The 22,400-nt window shown below is 34.5% G+C and overlaps 1 protein-coding gene across 1 annotated transcript in view; it reads left to right on the forward strand.

Moving 5' to 3' along the window:
* The window catches only part of LOC140162711 (dynactin subunit 1-like), an 83,358-nt gene that overhangs the window by 55,254 nt on the left and 5,704 nt on the right, over positions 1–22,400 (forward strand). The window contains exons 30-35 of the mRNA XM_072185993.1: positions 16,096–16,195; positions 16,818–16,908; positions 17,857–17,871; positions 20,625–20,753; positions 21,156–21,298; positions 21,870–22,039. Of these exons, the coding sequence (XP_072042094.1) occupies positions 16,096–16,195; positions 16,818–16,908; positions 17,857–17,871; positions 20,625–20,753; positions 21,156–21,298; positions 21,870–22,039 (648 nt within the window). The remainder of the gene's footprint in view (positions 1–16,095; positions 16,196–16,817; positions 16,909–17,856; positions 17,872–20,624; positions 20,754–21,155; positions 21,299–21,869; positions 22,040–22,400) is intronic.

Genomic DNA, 22,400 nt, shown 5'->3' on the forward strand with positions numbered 1-22,400 from the left:
TGCAGCAATTTGATAACAAGTGATACAAGTTATACAATTTACAAAAGCTTGAGAAATAATAGGAATGCTTAACATAAATAATAGTATAGGAAAACAAAACAAAAAACAAGTTGTCACTTGTGCAAGGTGTCTTCCCTGATGGTACAATAAAGTTGTATGTAAGCAATTGTCACATCACACTATCATGTGTCTTTAAGTACACCATTGTTGTGCATACAATATTTTGATTCTTGTTTTGCAAGGCTGACCATTAAAAGGGCATTTCGTGATCCACAGCATCAACCCTCACTTTTCTCAACAAAAAAAAAGTTGAGATTTTAATACCACTGGAAACCTCTGGGTACATAATGTTCATGTACAAAAATTTCTTGCAGATTAATTTGTTTAGTAAAAATATTGTGAAATTAGAATTATGTTTTGGTACGCCAGAACAAATTACAACACATTGTCTATGGAGCAGTGTAATACACATAATCATGACTAACTCGTAAACGCAAAATCAGAATCAACTGAAATTCTGGGAATAAGCTTTTTTCGTGGATATCTACTGAAAACTGTCATTACAAAAGGATATTAGGATCACAAAATACTCCTTTAAGTTTATCATTCCAATTATTGCTCATGATATACGCCGCCGTAGGACTGAAGTAGTTAATCGGATTAACTACCATAGCAATGGATGAATACAATTCTGACTATATCGCCCCGCACTACAATGTTCACACGGTACTGATGCCATAGATGTCAAAGAAATGCTAATCACTCACACCTGTCAGATTAGTATCATTGAAAAGACCGGTATTGTATTCAATCTATGATTGCAGGCATACACAGGTGATGAGTGCAACCTGTCTGTAGTGCAGCGGTACATTCAAAAATTGTATTCATCTATTGCTATGGTAGTTAATCCCCATATGACGTCACTTCTACAGTGTATATTACCTATTTGTATCAAAGATTTTATATCACATGTATGCAAAACCTTTACAGAAAATGTTATCATAAGAATTTCCAATGGTACATTTAACTTTCTTGCACTGAATAGGTGATTCTTGATCAAATGATTCAGGATGTTTTCCCTCTTGTTTTTGTTTTATTTGTTTGTTTTATTTGTTTGTTTGTTTCTTTGTTTGTGTGTTGTCCTCTATTCTATTTACTACACAACAAGCCATTTTAGAGTGATGGTAATCAGATTTTAGGCAAGTTGGAGCCTTCAGGTCATATTTTTTCCAGTTTTGGTCATTTTGTGGAAATAATACAGTTTATTTCTGCATAGTAATACATAGATCTTATAGGAAATGAGCCAAGGAAGCCAGTGGTCACATTTATATTTCCATATGTATTGCACTTATTGAGTTATGACAAATAATGGGTCAAAATAAAAGTTTTCACTTATTTCCCATCTCCCAGTGAAAATCATGCACATGGGGGGGGTATAACCCATTACAATGAGTCTTGGGATCTCACATATTGAACCCATACCTTTTCCTATAAGTGTGGGCTTTCGTTTTCTCAATATTTGAGCACAAACTCTGTCAGCTCAGGCACCGCTCTGATTCGCCTTAAAGTCAAATTTGATCTCTGTGGTAGCATAGCATAGTATAGTGTCATTTTTGATGTATGCATACTGCATAGGAAAAAGGCTAAAAGTTTGAAATGAGCAGTACCTCTGTACAGCTGTGTAATGTAATTGTAAATTGAGAAAGTAGCATAGCAAGGCAAAATTCATGATGTATGCTCAAGTGGAATGTAAAAGCCCTTTTAGAGTGGAATATGATATTCTCAAAATGTGTTCCTATTTTCCAATGCAACTTATCAAAAGTTTCTTGATACTGTGATTTACATGTTGTATAGTATTCTTATTCTGTCACACTGTGCCACAATTTCAATCATACAAAGTGCAAATCTTGCACCACACAATTTTAATGCAAAGTGCAAATCTTGCACCACACAATTTTAATGCAAAGTGCAAATCTTGCACCACACATTTTCATTCTTAAAGTGCAAAAGCTACAATGCAAGTGGAAAACCATATTTTCAGCACAGCTGATGATGTACTTTTTCCTTTCATTATGTATCAAAGTTTGAATATCAGGCATATGTACCAAAGGCAGGGATGCCAACTAGTACGATTTTGCCGTATTTTGTACGATTTTTTGTTTAAAATACGATTTTACGTTTTCCCCTCAAAAAATACGATTTTCCGTTTAGCCTATCAAAGAAAGAAAAACGTAAACGACTGATGTCAATTTCACTTACTGGAGTTAAAATAACCGAGAATTTGAAGCCTAGCGTTGTATAAAAAGTTGAAACAAAATCGGCTTCGTTGGGCTCAACTTCCCGTTAATCGCGCATTCTGCCGACCTTCGGATGATGCATGCACATTAAAAAAAATTTAACATGGTTAGTAAGCCTACAAGATGGTTTCGAAATAATTTTCTCTTGACTTTCAGATGGTTCATGCACATTAATATTTTTTATTAACTATCTAACTGCTACCTATGTAATGTCTTCTGAAGGTACTTAGTCAACTATTTAGCTCTACTGGTGCAAAAGAATGGCCTACAAAATGGATTCCTACAGCGTTTTTCTGCCGACTTTCGGATGATGCATGCACATTAAAAAATATTTAACATGTTTAAATAGGCCTACAATATGGTTTCTGAAATAATTTGTTCTTGACTTTCAGATGGTTCATGCACATTAATATTTTTATTAACTATCTAACTGCTAAGTGCAAAAGAATAGGCCTACAAGATGGTTTCCTAACTGCCAACTTTCGGATGATGCATGCACATTAAAAAAATTAATGGTGCAGGCAGTGGCACATTAATATTTTTTCAAATATGCTTCAGCGTTTCAAGCATATATCTATGATGTGAGGTAGGCCACACTTTTTTCCATTCAAAATGACACATGATACATCAGTATGTCAAATCCATATCCATATTAGCCACACCATCGTAATATACTGAGATAGTGTCAAATGTCACATATTTACAATGGCGGCACCAGTATTTTTTTTCACAAAAAGTGGAAATGTCCGTAATTTTGGGTTTTTACTGGGGGGCAAGAGTTCTAATGGGGTATTTTCCCACTGCCCCCCCTGGTGCTGCCACTGCATATTTATGACATAGTGGAGTATGTCACTGATACGCCACTATGTCGTGTAAAACATGGGGAATGTTGTTCACAATTTTCCTATTGAGTATAATATGCCAAATCTAATTAGTGATAATGTAATTAATGACATCTTCTCTTGAAAGTTTGTCAAAATGTAGAGTTGAATACATAGATTAACTTATCTCATTTTGTCAAAAATGGCTGATACGACAGTATGTCATCTGATCGACAAGTCCTTAGGCAAAAAAAATTTCCTAAATGGGTGTGAATTGGAATATTTAATTGTGTTTTAATACAGTTAAAATCATTTTGTGTTATAATTCAAGCCATCAAAAGTTTCAAAGAAAAAACAAACTTTATTCTGTAATTTCCACAATTCTGTTAATTTCCAAAGTTAGGGTTAGTATTCTTTTGTACAATTAAGACTCTTTTCCTGATTTTGAAAATAATGGTTGTTTGGTGTTAGACAAGCAAACAACTGGTTTTTTTTTGCCTAATCCTAATTTCTCAATCCCAACCTAACCCTTATCCTAAAACCCAATACTAAATGCTCATCTGAAGGGATGGTGTCAGTTTTTCTAACATCTTGCCATGCCACATTATTTGATAATTCTTTGGAGAATCATCAAACTAGATGTTATAATCACAGTTTAGTTTCTTTAATTGGGCCACAGAAAACCATTATTGTGAACCAATTCTTATCCATAATCAATCATTACATATCAGAACATAATATGACTAAAGCTCAACAAATTGAAACAAGTATATGAAGATTTTCTGTTAAAATAGGCGAGCTACAATTACAAAATACACTTAAAATGTCTAAATCTGTTACATTACCCTAATTTCAATTTATTACATCAAAAAAAAATCAATTTTCATAAAAGTAATTCATGTTATTCATGTGTAACAGTTGCCTAGTTGCAAGCAGTGACATTTATTATTCATAGAGTTTATGAAATTGAGGTTATGTGTGTTCATGTTAATATCCAGACTGTTGGAAATTAAATGGGACAGCACACTAGAGTAACCCAAGCAAGGTATAGATCTATATTATGACTGGGAGCGGGGATGAAACAAGAATTGATCAAACTCATTGTTAATTTGAATTATCAAAAGTCTGAGGATGAAGAGGCATGAAAAAATGACTGTATATGACTATGAGGATCCCTTGAGGTTACAAAACTGTGTGGTGTAGTGAGGGGTGTGTGTGGAGGGGAGGGGGTGTGGTGTGTGTGGAGGGGTGGAGGAAGAGGTGTGATTTGTAAACATCAGGGAATGAGGAAACACATATAAGAAATCTTATATTCAGATGCACAGAAAATGCAGATGTCCACAGTTCTCAGATGGTGTTTCTAGATTATAGGCAATGACCACGGTTAATAGGTGTAGGGCTAGTTGGCGCATGGATAGTGAAACTTATCTGTGTCCAATTCTCAATGAGGTGGGTTGACTTCGTAATTTGTGGGGTGTGTTTATAAAGACTGGCAAATGAGAATACACACATAAGAAAATCTATATGTTACAGCAGATAAACAAGAACCATCCAAGATGGTTTCTGGATAGTATTAGGCCTACTAGATGGAAAATGACATAAAAACATATTAAACAACAACAACCGCAGAACTTTGGTGGTGTCACCCCTTGTGTGTGAGTCCGTGGTAGAGTAAATAAAATTTAAATGTGTGTGTCCGCAGTTGGAAAGTGAAATTGCAAAGCCGTGTATCACTATCCACATTTGCCATTATTTACACATAGGGGTGTGTGTGTTAGGGGCGTGCATTCGTTTATGGTGTCAAATGAGGACATACTCCATATTAATCTGTACACAAATGAGGACATACCTGCAAAGGTGGAGCATCCACGTTTCTCTATAACTGCAAACAATTAGCGTAAAAATACCTTGTCCATGATTCAGGAGGGTATGTCAAATGTCCTTGTTTGGTAGCAGTAACATGTAGGTGTAGGGGTGTGTGGGCTGAATGTCCTCGTTTGGTAGAAGTAACATCTAGGTGTATGCGTGTGTGGGGTGAGGGTGTGGGTCGAATGTCCTCGTTTAGTAGCAGTAACATGTGGGTGTATATTCATGTGTGGGGTGAGGGTGCTGGTCAAATGTCCTCGTTTTGTAGCAGTAACATGTAGTTGTATGCGTGTGTGGATTGGGGGTTGGTATGTCCATATATGCTGCGGTTAGAAAGCAAAAATGTCCTGTCTGGAAACTCACACATACTTTAGATACTAACAACAACAAGTTTGCACATGTCTTTTATCTATAGCTATATTTTCGCTAGCAGTATGTTTAAAAACCCAAGGGGTAGTATTATACTTCAAAAATAAAAAAAATAAGGTCAAACATTGAAAGCGAGCCAGCCACAGGCTCAATCTCTAGTCTGCGCACCATGGAGCATCGTCCTACCACATCCCTATAGCATTCTAGCATGAATTAACCTGTTTTTGATAATGTGGTGGTATAGTATGGTACCTCCAGGCTGGGAGAGAGAGATGGACCAAAATGTTCCTAATGTAGGGGTGGCTTTCTTTCGAGCCATGATGTAAAGATTGGAATTCATAAATGTAACAAATTTAAATTAGGGAGTATAGTTTTGATCTGTTAATGAGTTATTCCAATCTTTGAAAATAGCACAGAACTTGGGGTGGTTGTGGTTCCAATCCATGCTGTAAAAGTTTTAAATTGTAAACATGTTTTAAATATATTAACACATTCTTAGTAATGTCAATAGCATTAGAACACATTTGAAATAATGGGCTATTCCATTTAAAATCTGCACTACTCCTGTGGAAGATTTTAGGGGGGTATGAATTTCAAATGGAATGAAAACATCAGCCGCTTCATTTGAAACTTGCCCTCCCTCAGTGGAAGATTCAGGTTGAATGAATTTTAAATGGAGCTTCTACTGTGTTCATTTCATTTGAAATTCATACTCCTGTGGAAGATATTTCCAATATCTTCCACTGGGGTAGTCCATTACAAGAGCTACTTTGCAAACATTCAGCTAAATTTACAGCCATAAAGAGGTGAGGGTCTTTGGATGTAGGTCTGAGTCCAAACTGAAAAAGAAGGAGACCATCTTTAGCTGTGCCAAAGTAAGAAAACCCACAGGCCTCAGTAGATTGGACTCTCAACTGAAGAAACATTACTTGGTGAAAAATAACACTATTTATTTTGTCGATTAGATTTACAGAAAGGTTAGTCATTGCTGCAGGCAACAACATTTTGCTTTCATAAATATCATGTGTCTCTGTACAAAGTCTATACATAGTACAATGAGTTGATTGTGTTACGATTTTATATATTTCAGGAAATTGTGCACCTGAAGCCACCACTGTAATAAAAGTAATAGTTTGTACTTGTAAAATTTCTACTTTGTACTAGGTTCAAATTCACTGGGATAAACCTTTAAATACTTTTTCTAAATTTTATTCCAAATTTTAGAACTCTGATCACCAATAAAAAACAAGCAAAAAACAGTTCCAAAATAAAACGAATGTCTTAAAAGTTAACTGCCAAATTATTAGAAATTCACAAAACAAAAAACTGTTTAGTTAAGCCATTATTTTGCCTGCTTTAGGAATGAAAATAGTAATTGTGTAAACTACTATTTTGATCTTAAAAACAAGGTGAAAGTCTGTTCTGTGTGCTAGAAGTATAAAAGGCCCAGACAAGACTTACACTTAGCACAAGGATTAGGTTTAGGTTTACATGGTTTAGGGTGAGATTTGCAAAATGACTGGGGTAGTAATGTAAGTGTTCGGATCATCATTGATAAGGGTTAGAATTAGTATTGTGGGCAGTAGCATAATTCAGAATTTTGCTTTAAAAAAATCAACGTTTCACAAATGTGACTCATTCTCACAAAACCAAAGTCATAGCAAAATGTGTAATTTGTGAGATTTGAATAGAACTGTTGTAAGATTGAAAACGATAATGGTTTTTGTACCACATTTACTTTTGAAGTTATAGTGTGCAAAATTTGGCAAGGGTTCTTTGGATATTGATGCCATTCTGAGAAATACAAATCCTTGTGTTGTAAGAAGTTACATGTGAATTTTACATCCAAAAAAACACACATACAAACCCCAAATTTCAGAAAATGTTTACTTTATTTAATGATATGTATTTTAAAGACCTCTATATTAAAAGGTTGCCCAACCTTTTCAGAGTTTGTGAAATCATAGTTATATGATAAATTAATTTCATAATAATTATCATTTGTCCCTGAGGTATTGAGAATAATTTACATATATCTTGATATAATTTGCAAATATTAGCAAACAAAACAGACAGGATGATAAATCCTTGTGTTAAAGACAGTTCAATAACCATCACAATAATAGAATCATTGACAGTACAAAATAATGCATATAAATTGGTTGATTAGAGTGCCAAATAATCCATGCTGCAGCCGTACCATGCTTCAGGCGACTCTTGACTTAGATATTTTGGGTTTGAACTTGTGTGCGCCTATGTCCGCGCTGTCTAAATTAAATAGTGTGAAGTCATTTATTTTTTGCTGTGCGACTTTTCACATGTTTCAGTTAATGTAATATTATGTAGAAAACGCAGAAAATATTTTGTAGGGTTCAGATTGTATGATGTATGAATGTAATAAGATAGCGTCAGTTTTCAAAGAAATGAACAAACCAAAAGTGTGAAATTGGTGGAATCGAAAAGTAGAACTTGTGTGAAAATTAATACTACATAAAAATGGATGGTTAACGCTTTTCTTTTGGGTACCTCATGCAGATTTAACACTTTTTCCCAAAATGCAAAGAAAATAATTAATAACTTATAACTTTTTTTTTGTCTAACCCATCAAAGTTAGTCCTTAGTGTTTTTTAAAAAAAGCTGTTTGTATTCAAGTTTTTCATAATGAAATGAGACATTTCACATTCAAAATCTTGTCACTATATTATTCCAATCAAAAGCTACGGGCAGGCAGAGTATTAAGACCAATTTTGTCTAGGTCTTTTTTTTTTGGTAGATACAGGACAATTAGTCGGGTTATTGACAGTTCACTGTCCTAGATGCATACTTAAACACCCACGATGCCTTGCCTCAGTGGCTGCCTGCCTGGATGATGGTGTGCCAGTCTTATTAGCTCTATGATGCGACAACAATCAGACTTGTATGGGCTGGTTCCTTCTGTGCGTGGTTGGGTGATGTGACTGCTTCCTTGTGTGTATGCATGCGAGGAAGCATCAAAATATCATGTTTGGAGTTGAAATCAAAATTTGCTGGAGTGAAAAGTGTTTTTATTTTTTGTTTTTTAGTACCCATGTGTATGTTTGAATATTTGCAATTAATATAAATGGAACAGAAGCTTTTTTTCATCATTATTTTTAAATATAAAAAAAGTTATTTACCATTTTGCATTAAACCAGTAACTTTTCATTAGTCCTTTTGACTTATTTTCAGGCATCTCTGCAATAGTAAAAAATGGTAATAAGAAAATGGGTCAAATAATTGGTAGAAATTGTGTGAAATAAAGAGAATGTGTCAAATAATTAAGAAATTGTGTCAAATAATTGGAAGAAAATATAGGATGTGTAATAGAAGTACAAAATTTAAAAATGGGATAAACCAAGCATTTTAAAAATTGCAAATTGCATTTTTACAATGATAGGTGCCTGCATCCTAATATAATATCTTAATTCAAATTACCAAATGAACCATATATCTGAAATTAGATTACTATCATTGAAGTAGATGCCACTTGCAAAAGTCATCTAAAATCTAGAAACGCTTCCATCCAAAGAAACACAATTTGCTCATGCAAATATAGTTTTTAAAAAAGAGAGAAAAAACTTGTCGTGAATGTATGTATGTATGTAGATGAGAATGCGTGCGAGTCTGTGCCTCCTCACACTTTGCAGCAGTGTGTGTACACCTTTGAGCGGGCAATCACCTGTAAGAGAAGTAGGTCTGGGGTTAAAGCCCTCCGCGCTGAAGGCAGCCGCACTTAGCTACATCAAGATCCATCCCTGCAGTATCTATGTACTTTTGTTAGCAGGTCATACACACCAGAATAAGGATGATGAACCAAAGAGCTATCTTTTTTTTCTTTCAGTCGTTGATGGTAGGAGAGATATGATGACGATGATGATGATCGTAGGTTTAATTATGAATGCAGTGAGAGATATTATCAGTTGGATTGAATGAGTGATGGGAATCAATGGATGAATGGAGGCAGGGAGGAAAGGATTTATGTGAGATGCAAATTACATTTTATCTGATGTAGACAAGTTATCAAGTAAATAGTATTTACAGAAATTGAATCAAATCACTTTCTCAAAATCAATTTTGGAAATTAATTGGTATAGACGTATAACTATTAGAAGTTTATAAAATTCAACAATTATTAGCAGTCAATGTGTGAACATTCTTTGCGAAAACATTGGTATGAATGTTACAAATTAGTTTTTCTCTAAAATACACATTTCTCATCTTCTGATCTCATTTTCACAAAGCAGATTTCTGAATACATATTCAAAAAAAATATCAGCCTAGAAATTTCAATTTTTAGATGCTGTAAAATAAAAGTAGATGTTTCCCAGAAATGGGAGCTTATACCTCCTAACTGAATGGACTGTTCCATGCATACTTACTTGAGAGAACTTTGAAGTCTAAACCTGGTTGAGAATGATTGAAGTCAAACAGATACCCAAAAGACAAGGGTTTGATTTCAGATATCTAAGTGTGAAATGTGCTCAAATTGTATCAAATTTATGTCATTTTTGCGTATAAATTGCACATAGTTTGAAAAAATGTCTTTGTTATTTCGAAACTCAAAATCAATGGATTGACAAGTCTGGATTGTTCCATTTTCAAGATAGGGTTAACTTATTCCAAGTATCAATACAAGCTAAACAAACAGTGCAATCCTCGTCACTGATTAATTAATGTGCATGTAGTTCAACTTTTATTAAGTTGCATCTCCCAAGTACCTTAACCTTCATTTCAAGGGTAAACAATCTGCATGGGACAAGACAATACAGAATTTTTCCATCTAATAATGTACATTGTACGATAATATCGTATATCCATCTCCAACAGTTCTGTGTGGATGTGATACACTTGGCACATGAAATGTATGTGATAACCTGGGGATATATGACAGTATCAGTTTTTAAAAAGTCTCCCGAGTCCATTATTGAAACTCAACAAGGCATAATGTTACCTCAGTGACAAGGCGTAATGTTACTTCAGGATGACAGTTCATTGGCGTTCACTGCTCAACAACATTCAATTCATGTAATATGACGGATGGGTTATACCATTTAAGCTAATAGGGGTATATGTTAGACATGGTTAGCCTCCTACGGTCTGAAATGGAGCGTGCCTGGATGTAGATGAAAATAATTTCTACTCGCTTGCTCTACATGGTGTTGTCACATATGCGTGGCAATAGCAATTTATCTTAAATATCGCCCTGTCTAAATGGTTTAGCCCAGTTTTGAGTGTGATTGAACAATACAGCAGGCATTGTGTATTGTCCAAAGTAGGGGTAGAAATGTGCAGATATTAGAATTATTTTTACATGGAAATATGATTTTGATTTGGTTCAGTACGTACTGTATTAAATTGCATGCATTTTACTAAAACAATTGTAATCACAAATGGCATTACAAATTCACTGGCAAATACAAGTTCAAACAAGCACACAGGTAACAGCCATAGATTTCCCAAGAACTTTCCATTTTATAAGTAAGTATTTTAATAAATATCTAGGCACAGAGAGATTAGGTGACAAAATAATTATGTTTAGAAATAATTTTTTTAATTACTGCTTTTTTTTGCTGGAAGGTTACCTACAAGGAAGCAGGTGTTTGCAAGTACATGTTTTGTAAACAAAAATGAAAGAATAAAAACTTAATTGTGAACAAGCAGTCTATGCCCAATAAATCCATGTTATCCATTCAGGTATATAGTCTTCTTTTTTAAATATTCATTTATCTTGTACTAAAAATTCAATTATAAATAAATAAACATAGACAAAGATATTCAAAGCATAATCAACATGTTTAGGGTTTTCACCCTCAAAACCTAAATCAATTTATTCTTTTCATGTGACTCTGATTTAACTTAATCCTAAACCACCAAATTTTAACTCATGCATTGCTTAACACATGATCAATTTCTCAGTGAGGATGAGTGCTGACCATCACGCACACATGAATATTTTAGAACAAGTTGTCAGTACACTAGTTCTCCCATTAACCTACAAACGCCTGATTGCAACCTATTAAAGACCATGCTGAGGTTTCTGACCCCGTACATCCATCCGATATGTGTTGCACGGGGCACTCCTGAGTCAACGGCCTCTGTGATACGCCCTAGTGTGCATCTCATATCTCCTTGCACTTTTGGGCTGCACTTTTCAGCCTTGGGGCCCTGACTTAAATGTTCTGTTTCCTTGTCAGGATGATTTTTTTTTGAGGACGGATAAGGTTGGGAAAGGTTGTTAATTCTAGGCTACTGCTAGTATTTGGGTGAGCGAATAAAGTAAATTTAAAAAAATTTAAAAAAAATATTTTGATAGTATTTGTGTATGGTGCAGAATATTATGAAAGGTATTGTGAAAATTAGTTTATAAAACATTAAAAGTTTGCCACTAAATAAAGCGTATCAAACATATTCATGCAGTCGCATATTTTCAAAACAAATATGTGTGATATTTGTAGCTGTGTTTTTCCCTCAGGGCTCTTTTTGTCCATGTTTAAACCTATTTGCAAAAAGAGGCTATGACAATATTTACCAACAATACATAATTCATTTTTGGCCTATTATTGAGCTTGAAAACGGAGGCAAGGGAGGTCATTGGTAAGCAGTCAATGAACCAACGACCATAATTCAAATCATAATATTGTGTCATTTTTGCATATCAGGCTAATCTCCCCCTGTCTACTAACACTCCTTCAGGCCATACTTTGTCTCATCTTTCTCCCTACTTGAAAATGGTTCATCTCTTTCAATATGTGTGCCACTATTGCTTGGGGACTAGATGGGGATGCAACCATTATTTCGTGCAGGTGATGGCATTTTATAATCTAAATTAAACCATGATAAGACAATACGTAGGCTGTACTATTTGTGCAGAGGTGTAAGGAGAGCATCAATGGTTCATCATATCTTGTATGTGTGTCAAAAATACCATAAATTTCAACAACTCGTAACATTCTAACTTCACAATTTTGAAGTAGATTACAATTATGAAGTAGATTTCTTTGTTTGCATATTTTCATCAAACAAAATTATCAATTTTTAGTTGCAAGAAACCTTTTTTCTCCTGTGAAATAATGGTATCTCCTGCATGGAGTACTCTTCTGGGCATTGCCCGTCTCGATGACAGTGAATATCTTGTTAAGGGTGGGCAAAAAGGATGCAACTGCAGTAGCTCCTCTTTGTAAATATTGTGCTCTGCAAGACATGATAAAGGTTGCTAGGTTAAGGCTTCATGTTTAGAGATTTTTGGTTTGGATAAGGAGAAGGGATGGTGTCCCAGATGCAGCAAGCTATGTATACATTTTGGGATAGTGGTTCTTACACAAGACAATGCTAAGTGACTGTCATGTGAGTCAACTTTTTAAAAGCTTTTTGTTGTGTAATTTCATGAACCTTAGTTACAGGGTTTTAATACTCAAACATGAGTATTAAATAAAAGTTCAAAGTAAAAGTACCAACAAATGAAGCTACAGTTCTTTCCAAAAATAAATTCCAGGTATTTTCACCTTTAAGGCCACATAAAATTAATGTATTGCTTCTTATCTAGAGGATTTTCATGAATTGATTTAGGGAGGGAAGTGTTTTCATTTTCCTTCAATGTAAAATTAGCATTGTTAGCAGTTTTGGTCTTTTCCAACAGCGCTTGAGGAAAACGAGGAGGCCCTTTCTCATTTTCTTTTTCTAACATGAAAAAGACTTGAAAGTGGTCTTTGTTCTTTAATAAACTTATTTATCTGTATAAATTTTTCCTAAAGCATTCCAAAGTCTTAAACTTTTTGCAAAATCTACGGGAATGAGAACCAAAAAATGTATTTTATATTGCCTTAATTGAACCAAGAACAGGTGAACATGGGGAATTGGAATCACTACATTTTAATTTTCAGAATCTGTCCCAAAGATGTGTGTGTTACTTTTGATCATAATTCTGTGAATATTGAGGATAATGTTTGCCTCTATGGACTCAACCAAATTGGAAACTCATTCAACATCACCTTAAAGAGCTATAATAAAAAGGCAAACAGAAATAAGCATAACATTGATATAGTCTTACATTTTTTGCTAAGTAATTTGAAAAATTAAGAAAATGAAAAAGGGCTTCCTCGTATGTGATTATATATATGACGTTGCACAGAGGAGCCATTTTGCTGGCTGTGTTTTACGGTGCACCTGCATATCAGTTACAAGCATCAGGTGTTCTGTGTGAATTGGATCACCATAGGCTTGTATCTATTGTGTGCTTAGTAAGGGTAATACTGCTTGATGGATAAGGGGATAACACTAGCTAGTTGGTATAATTGTATCACCATCCTTCTCGCGTTCATTGCCAAGCTTGTAGGAGACATTGCCCTGTTATTAGAAGCGATCTATTGTATTGGGAGAGGTGACAGATATAATTGATGCCAATCTAGAGTATTAGGGCTGCCGAGATTATGGGATATGATTTCTGTTATAATTTAATTTGATTTTGTTTGCAGCTGTAGTAATAGATTGATTTGATACCTTATTTTGATAAAATTTATGTGTAGGTTACATAAAAATAAGATATATCAAATTAACCAATGGTGTTTTCTGCTAAGATTTTTAGTGTATATTGGTTGTACTTACAGTCAGAATCTGTACCAGAATACAGAATTGTATATTTGTGACCGTACAGCACGAATGAGCCGTAAATGTCCTCAATTGTACTCTGAGTTACAGTGTAAAATGGGCATGAAGGTCGTATTCATAGGTACCTCAATTTGGTGCTACGTGTACCTCATTTAATGAGATACACGTAGCACCAAATTGAAATACCTATGAATATGACCTTCATGCCCATTTTACACTGTAACTCAGAATACAATTGAGGACATTTGCTCATTCGTCTGTATGTAATGGTCACATTTTGTGTTATATTATTTGGAGACTTACATGTACAGTGGAGTCAGACACTACTGATACATTCCAGATCTTTGTGAAATCAGGCCTTAAACTGATGGTGACTTTTGAAAGTCCTGGGATGGAGTATTCTACTTTGGTTTGATAGGACAGTGTGTGGTTGTGGAACCAAGGTTGAAGTCCGCAAATGTTTTCATGTGTTTCACAATTTCTGAAAAATCAGTAGCGATTATGCTGAAAATCGCCATTTTTGTGAAAAGGCTGTTTAAAGAACTGAATCATACTTTATCAGGGGTCTACTGTAAGAGAGCTGTACTGCTACTAGGCTATCTTGGGATCTTGTAGAGAGGCAAAAACCGATAGTCTTGATGTGTGATTATATATAAAATATGCTTTCGACATTAACTTAAGAAACCTTCCTTGACAGAAATTATTTATCAATGGCCTGTTTATCAAATAGATTCTTAACATTACTATAGTGGAAATTTCAATTGAATGAACACGGCTTTCAACAGCTGTATTTGATCCAACCGCGATCATATTTTGCGTACGCGAACGCACAACCTTAGATACAGTACTAACCAATCACAAGTACATTGGCATGGTTGGATACATTTCCGAGTTACGCGCGCACACCCCCACACGCTGGCTTACATCAAGCAGTGTACGTAAAAAGTCGTCTCAGTATGTCAGGCTGTGTTCATTCAATTGAAATTTCCACTATAGTTTAATGCTTTTCACTTGTAAGTAGCATGGTAAGGCTGGGGCATTTAACACATTAAGTACATTCTATATGTTAGCTCATAGTTTTATAATATATAGCAATTTGTAACATTGAGGAAGTAGAGCTCCCAGATTTTATTTATGGTAACATTTTGTTCAGCGGCAAGGCTCATTCATTACTTTACATGCTGCAACTGACTTAACATTTGACTGATAACAAACCTGTATTTTATTTTTGCATTCAATATTGCTTTGTAGTAGAGACATGCAGTAGTAGATTTTAATTTTTGCATCTTGCATGTAAAATAACTACTTTTTTCTTGTGTGACTGGATCACCCTGATGAAAGTCATAATATTTGCATATTTCTTACTCTCTTGTATTTTGATCACCCTATACATATCTCTTATTTGCTTTGATGTACTTACAGGAATGAATTATTTTCCTAATATTATATTTGTACTGACTTTGATGTTCTTTTTGCTGCAGAGTAGATGAAACATGTTAACCTGTTGTTGCCCTGTGATCCTTCTTGAATACTTGTTTATATAAATTTACCCCTCCAGTAAATCAATGGAAAGATATTCCCATGCTGTATAAAAGCCACATCAAAATGTACATTTCTCTCCAGCAACTTGGCCTGAAAATTCCTTAGTGATGTAGATGGCTGCCCCCAAATATAAAAAGTTATTAATTTGGTATGAATATGTGGATATAAAGTAAAACTTACATGATATGAAAATGTGTGAAGATTGACCAGTCAAAATGTTTATCAATTTGAAGCGTGTCAACTGGATGCTATTTTGATTGCATGGCAATGTTGCTGCTTAGACACTTCATCCAGATCTAAAAAAGACTGTAGTTGTTATGATGAGGATGATGATGATGACTCATCACATGGATAAATGTGATATCATTTGTGATTGTTCCAATCAATTTTTTTATGTATGCAAAGTGGACACATACCACTTGTTCATCACATTTTCTGTCTACAGTGTTGAACTAAGTACAGACAATGAACCAGGTAACATGAACCATTGAACATAGCTTGTAGCCTGCATGAAAGCAACCCAACCTTAAATGTTGATTTAATACTCTAATAATCAAGCTTTCCTGTTTAATATTCAGATTCTGAAGGTGTCCCATTGAAGAAATTGGAGCAAGTGGCAGACAGAGCCTCAGACCTGGCCTTTGGTAAAGATGATAAAGGGCCCTACCAGAGTTTCAGGTAAAACATCTCAATTGAAATTAAAGACTGCACAAATTGTTGTTGATAAGGATTGACCATGTTTCTTTGTAATTCAGTTTAGAATCTTCCAGAAATACAGCGTTTGAATTTGCAATCTTTGCTTGTTGGAAGTGCTATAAAATGCTCAAATTTGGAAAGTAAGATGGATGAAATTGAAAGTAGCAATCTGCCAGGGGTTTCCTGTGATAAGATTCTTCCCCTTTTTTGACCCATACTTCTCATGGAACGGAAAAGAAGTAAAATTGCTAAACAAGAAGAATTGTACCATCAAGGAAGAGCCTTTTGCTTGGGTGGGGTAGTGCCTTGAAGGTGGTTCCGTTGGTGGTGCCTGATGTGCTCCGCCAAAGAGGGAATCAATGCTGTAGTGTTTTGTATGGGCAGGTAGGGATAGAGTTCCACTCTTGTTGTGTTCAGGTGTTGAATATGGTGGGTAATCCAAATAAATGAGTTGTACATAGCCAAACTAAATCTTGAAGGAAGCCAAGGCTTCTCTGGTGGAAGCTTTGCAGAGAATATATCTAAAGGTGGGTCCTACGATGTGAGGACATAAAAAAGTTTGATGCAAATAATACAAATTGGACATTAATTATTCTGATTGCAGAGAGTCACTAGTGAAAGCCATGGTAATCATGAGTAAGATCAGTACATCTGTTCAAGAAGGTGAATATGACTCCAATGTTCCTGCTGAAAAGGTTAGTAGATATGGATATGCCTAATGATATAAGAAAGTGATTAATAATAATAATATGTTTTTAAAATCTTTTGTGTAACTTCCCATTATTATTTTCTGAGGACTATTTTTGTGCCATTGGGGTGAAGCTATTCTAGTATTTAAGTGGCATGATAATTGGATAAATTAATATTCACCACATTTAAAGAAGAAGCCCATTTCTCATTCTTGATGCTGCTGTGTAACCATGTGTGTCCATATGCATGACCATATGCTTTTATCATGTATGAATTAGAAACATTAGCTAGTATTAAAAAATGATGACTCCCTGTAAACCTGATATAAACTGGTGTAAGTCCAGTGTAATTGGCACCATGTATTTCCCCATTTTAATGAAATCATAGAGTTTACAACTTATTTATGAACTTGTCAAAAGGTGATTTCATAACATTAGTATATGACCAATTTATTGTATACCTAATAATACAATAAAATCAACTTTGGCGGTTTGAGAAATAAATTGATCTAAGGAAAGAACGACCATGTCTGATTAACATAAGACCTATTTTAGGACAGGAACAGAGTCAGTCCTCTTCTTATATACTGCCCTCATAGTGTGAATTGAAGTTATAATCACTGCCATATTATGTGTGGGCGCTAGGAAATACCATAATATCCAACAATTCAGCATTGATCTTGTCACTAGACCTGAATTTGGTTATTCCTTCTAATCTAAGATTGACAATAATCATGTATTTGACAGTGATTTAAACTTAAATGGTTGAATTATTTTTGACCAATGTAATGCATGTTATGTTTTCTTAAATGCCTGACAGTTCTGATTCATTTTGAGATCATGCATGAAATAGCTGCTTCAAAGTCATGTTCGTATAATTCAAGTCAAAACTTTGGTTTGAAGTTGGGCAAGTAATAACACAGATTGATATTGATTTGTTTCCTTGTTCATTAGGATTACGAGGATGTGGTAAGAGAGCTAACTGTTGTCATCATCATCATCAATTAATTACTCTGATCACAATAATAATAGCTTGGTCATTAAAGGAACAAACTAACCACTAATTTAGGTTCCATCTCAATTTTGACATTTCTACAGATTTTTCCAGTTATATGAAAAAATCTACTAATTTGCATTTATTATTATATTTTATTAAAATGTCACTTTTTATTTGAAGTTTCTTTTATTTTTTACATCTCATTTTGGTTCATGTGCTTCAGATTTTGTTCTGATTTTGAATCCTAATGTTAGTAAACGGCCATCAAAAGTGATCAAAGTAACAAACATATTTTCTAATAATGTCTGCTCACCAAAATAATGCATGCGCAACCAAAAATGTATTGCACCCACCACCTACCTCTTCTGATTGTTATTTATTTACCATCAAAAGTAAGAAATAATGTATTTGATTACCACCTACTAAAAGGCATGAAATACTTTCTTTTTATTTTAGCCAGATTGATAATAAGTAAACTGTCAGAAAATCGATCTGGTCACCCACTTTCAATTATCCCATTCTTTCTGTTTTTACTTTGATTTATGTTATACCTATTATTTTTTAGTGATATTGCATGATATTCAAACAAATCTTATTTTTGTTTTGCCCATATGCAATGAAAAGGTATCATGTGCAAAAGTGTAGAATTGTGTAGTCTTTGGCAAGTGACAAAATGCATGAAGTAGTCTTGCACCTAACCCTAATTGTCAATACTTGTGTTATGAAAGTGAAGAGCAAACATGCAACAGTTTCTTACATCACTTGTGACACTTTTTGAGATGTCAACTTGTTGTAATATGTTATATTCTGATGCAATGCATAGCTTGTATTGTCTTGTAAAGAGATTTAGTACCGCAAGAAAATTGGTATGTTAAACGCAATCACATGCTAAATTATAGTTATGTAGCTGTGTTTTTTTAAAGGGAAATGGTAAGTAAAATGGTAGAATGACTGAAATGTGTGATTTACATTGTTTGGGATCTCAGGGTTCATGTACGGGCCATTTAACAAAGGTAGATAATTCATTACTACAATCTTAGTCAAAATTATACTTGGAAAGGCAATTGAATGAACATAGCACCACTCAACTATGACAATGTGCCCACACAGGTTATGGGAAGTAACCAACGCAAGGAAATGCGCCAGTCTCTAATATGGCACATTGTTCAGTGTCATGTTCATTCAATTGAATTTCTGACTGTGGTTGGAACACTAACATAATTTGTCCCATTCGTTGTTTGTCATTTGGAATCATTTACTTTTGGAAGTTTTAAACTTTGAGTAATACTGAATTCCTAGCATGCCCTGCCAATTAAATTATGTTGTGTATTCTAGGAGGGTGGTGCCCAAATTTGGGGATTCAACCCTTTGGAGAAATGTTAATCATACTAAGAAAAATGTTTCAACAATTTTGACTGAGTTTGTAACTGAGGGATTGATACATTAGAGCAAAATTAGACACGGTTAATAAAATGAAATTCTTTGGAATATCACTGGGAAGTAAGGTTGGCTAAATCACACTATATCTGTAGAGAGTTTGGGAAAAATGTTCACTAAACATTTAACAATGTGACAGTTACAAACAAAAAACCACTTGGTAAGTGTAAACTGCATTATAAAGACTTCAAAACTTGCACACAGCCAAAAAAAAGCATACATAATTCACACTTAGAATAAATGCATGCACGCTTTGAGATTTTAGGTATCCGCAAGCAAAATTCAGAAATCTAGAAAGGATTAACAAAATGGTAAAGAATTATGAAGAAGCAAACGGAAAGGAATAAATGAACTCAAACATGTGAATGTAGCAAGAATGTAGAAAATATAGCAAGTATCACATTGAAGAATATGCATCAATTTATTTTGGTTCATTTTCCCTGGATGGGAGATGCTTCTTCTCTGATGGTATCTAGAAGATAAAAATGAATATTCCAACATATTAAACCAGAGAAGCCAGACTCGGCCATATTTGTATATCACTTGTGTAAAATCAAATTTTGTTCCTTTAGATTGTTCCTCATGTATAGGCCTATGGGAAACTTCATTTTAGAACATGCTTGTTTGTATCCAGCATGTTATGACATTTTACCTCTATTGAGCAACATTCGTGAACCATTAAAATGCTCCAAGATGCCTTAGATGCCAATTTGATTTCAGTCTTTACTGAATAGCACACTGGAGATGCTTTATTTTAGTCCCCACCTGTGATAATGCAATATGGCAGGTTTTCCATAACATAACATGTAATGCTAGATTAACCTTCTCTTCTTTAAATAATTTGGAATATTCACAACAAAACCATGCAGCTGATACAAGATATGCCATGTAGAGGAAAAACACAAAAAGTATGAATGATATTGGGACAATACTGCACATATTGATCTTATTATAATGTAATTAATGTCATTGTAATAATGATGTCCTGGCCAAATCATTATATCATTATACATGTTTTCTTGTCATTTATCCTAAATATACTGCATCCCAATTATACTGCATGGTTTTCTATACATTGGTCCGCTTCAAGTTCGGTAGTGACGTCAATGCTTTTTCACAATTGCGCCGCAAGCATGCGATTCAATACTGCGGCCAGTGAAATACGCACATACACCACTACAGAACTTGAGGTGAACCAAATCATAGTAATTGAGTAGTAGTATTTATATAGGTGTTGGGTTGTGTTACCTATCAATTCCTTATCTTCATTATTGTACTTTCATTGTAGATTCAAACTCCAGTGTCCCGGCGCGCCATCAAAGTCAAATCTGAGATTTGCGATGCCGAAGGTTTAGGACATAGGCTGGAAAACAAGGATAGTGAACTGAAAGAGTTTAAGAGACAATTGAAGCTGAAGGTAGGTTGTGATAATACTAAAGGAAAGGTCTTTTTCAGTAGACTTTATAATCATTTCAAGAATTTTTGTAACATATTTTTTTGTTTTGTAAGTTAAAAATTGGTGGTTTTTTTTCAAGAATAACATTTATTTTCAGAGTGTAAAGACAGTCATGAAATTACTTGAGCCATTTCAAAAGCTTTATTTTTTATTGGAACCAGGAATTGACAATTGAATTGCCTCCTTTGTTTGTTTTAAATATGTATTAAGCTGAAAACTATCTGTCGTAACATATCAGTAAAACATGCGAGTGATCAAAAATACCCCCAAAAGCAATCTTAAATCTAAAATTGTGCCCTTTCTGTTTTAGCATTAAGAATTGCATACTTTTAGAGATAACTGCATGTTTTGTATATATCACAGCAAGAAGAAGTGAGTGCATCTTCAGTACGTCTTGGATTGGTAGAAAAGAAGCTTGAGAATGCCAGCCGAGATGCAGAAGAGAAGATCAAGAAAGGAGAGCAGAAACTCAAGGATCAACAGGATAAGTTGAAGAAAAAAGAAAAGTAAGGAACTCTTGGAAAAAAAACATATGTAAACATCTGCTGATAAAGCACAGGCTAAAGATTTCTATCTATCTATCTAATATATAGAAATGTGTAGGGATAATTGCCTGTATATAATTGCGCATGTAATATTGCAATAATTACATTTATGCTTAAGTCCTGTACACGCCAGCATTTTAAAGCACATATCAAATAAAAACTGAAAAACTGGCCCATAGTTGGCTTGATGTTGGGATATGAGCATTTAAACATTCTTCGAGTTAATAGAAATTAACAAAGAAGACGCACATTTTTGTGAATATATCATTGGATAGTTGTAAAGTTGTTCCTTATGATATACTAGAACAACTAATACATAATTAAATGTATCATGGATACAAAAGTAATTTCTTATAAATCATTCATATTGAGAAAATCAGATTTAGGTATCTATATTTGAACAAAACAGACAAGCAATCATTAGAGCAAGTTGTACACTTTGAAAGAAATTATGAACTAGGCAGAAGTTCAAATTTGGAATACTAATATTTATTTTGGAATGTCTCTTTCTTTTTTTCTCAACCAATTTCAGAGAATTCGATGACACCTTGGATCACATGCAAGGAGATATTGACGCTTTGGAACGAGAGAAAGCTGAACTGAAGCAGCGTCTGACGCAGCTCTCAAAGAAGACTTTGTTTGAGAGTTTGACTCGTTCCACTGGAGTTTCTGGTATAACTGCTGCTGTGACTGGTGGTTTAGGTAGGAGATTATATACCAAGAAAGAGCAGATGTGTATCAAATAGCAAACTACCCACTTGTTACTTTACCATAAGTGCCCATAGAGCCTTTACATTCCTTTTGCATTTGTAGATCTCTGCATTATTGTATAAAAATATCCAGGTCAAGTGATATGACTTTTTTAGCCAATGAGATGTCATATATATCCCCCAATCAGGAAGCAGAGTGTAGAAGTGTCATTGAATGAACACAGCTTTTCTACAGCTGTACTTGATCCAACCACGATCGTATAACGCATGTTTCAAACTACAACGCGAATGCACGACCGACCGTACATCATGCAGTATACACAAAAAATTGTCACGCTATGTCAGGCTGTATT

The sequence above is a fragment of the Amphiura filiformis genome, chromosome 1 (assembly GCF_039555335.1).
Source record: "Amphiura filiformis chromosome 1, Afil_fr2py, whole genome shotgun sequence".
NCBI lineage: Eukaryota > Metazoa > Echinodermata > Ophiuroidea > Amphilepidida > Amphiuridae > Amphiura > Amphiura filiformis.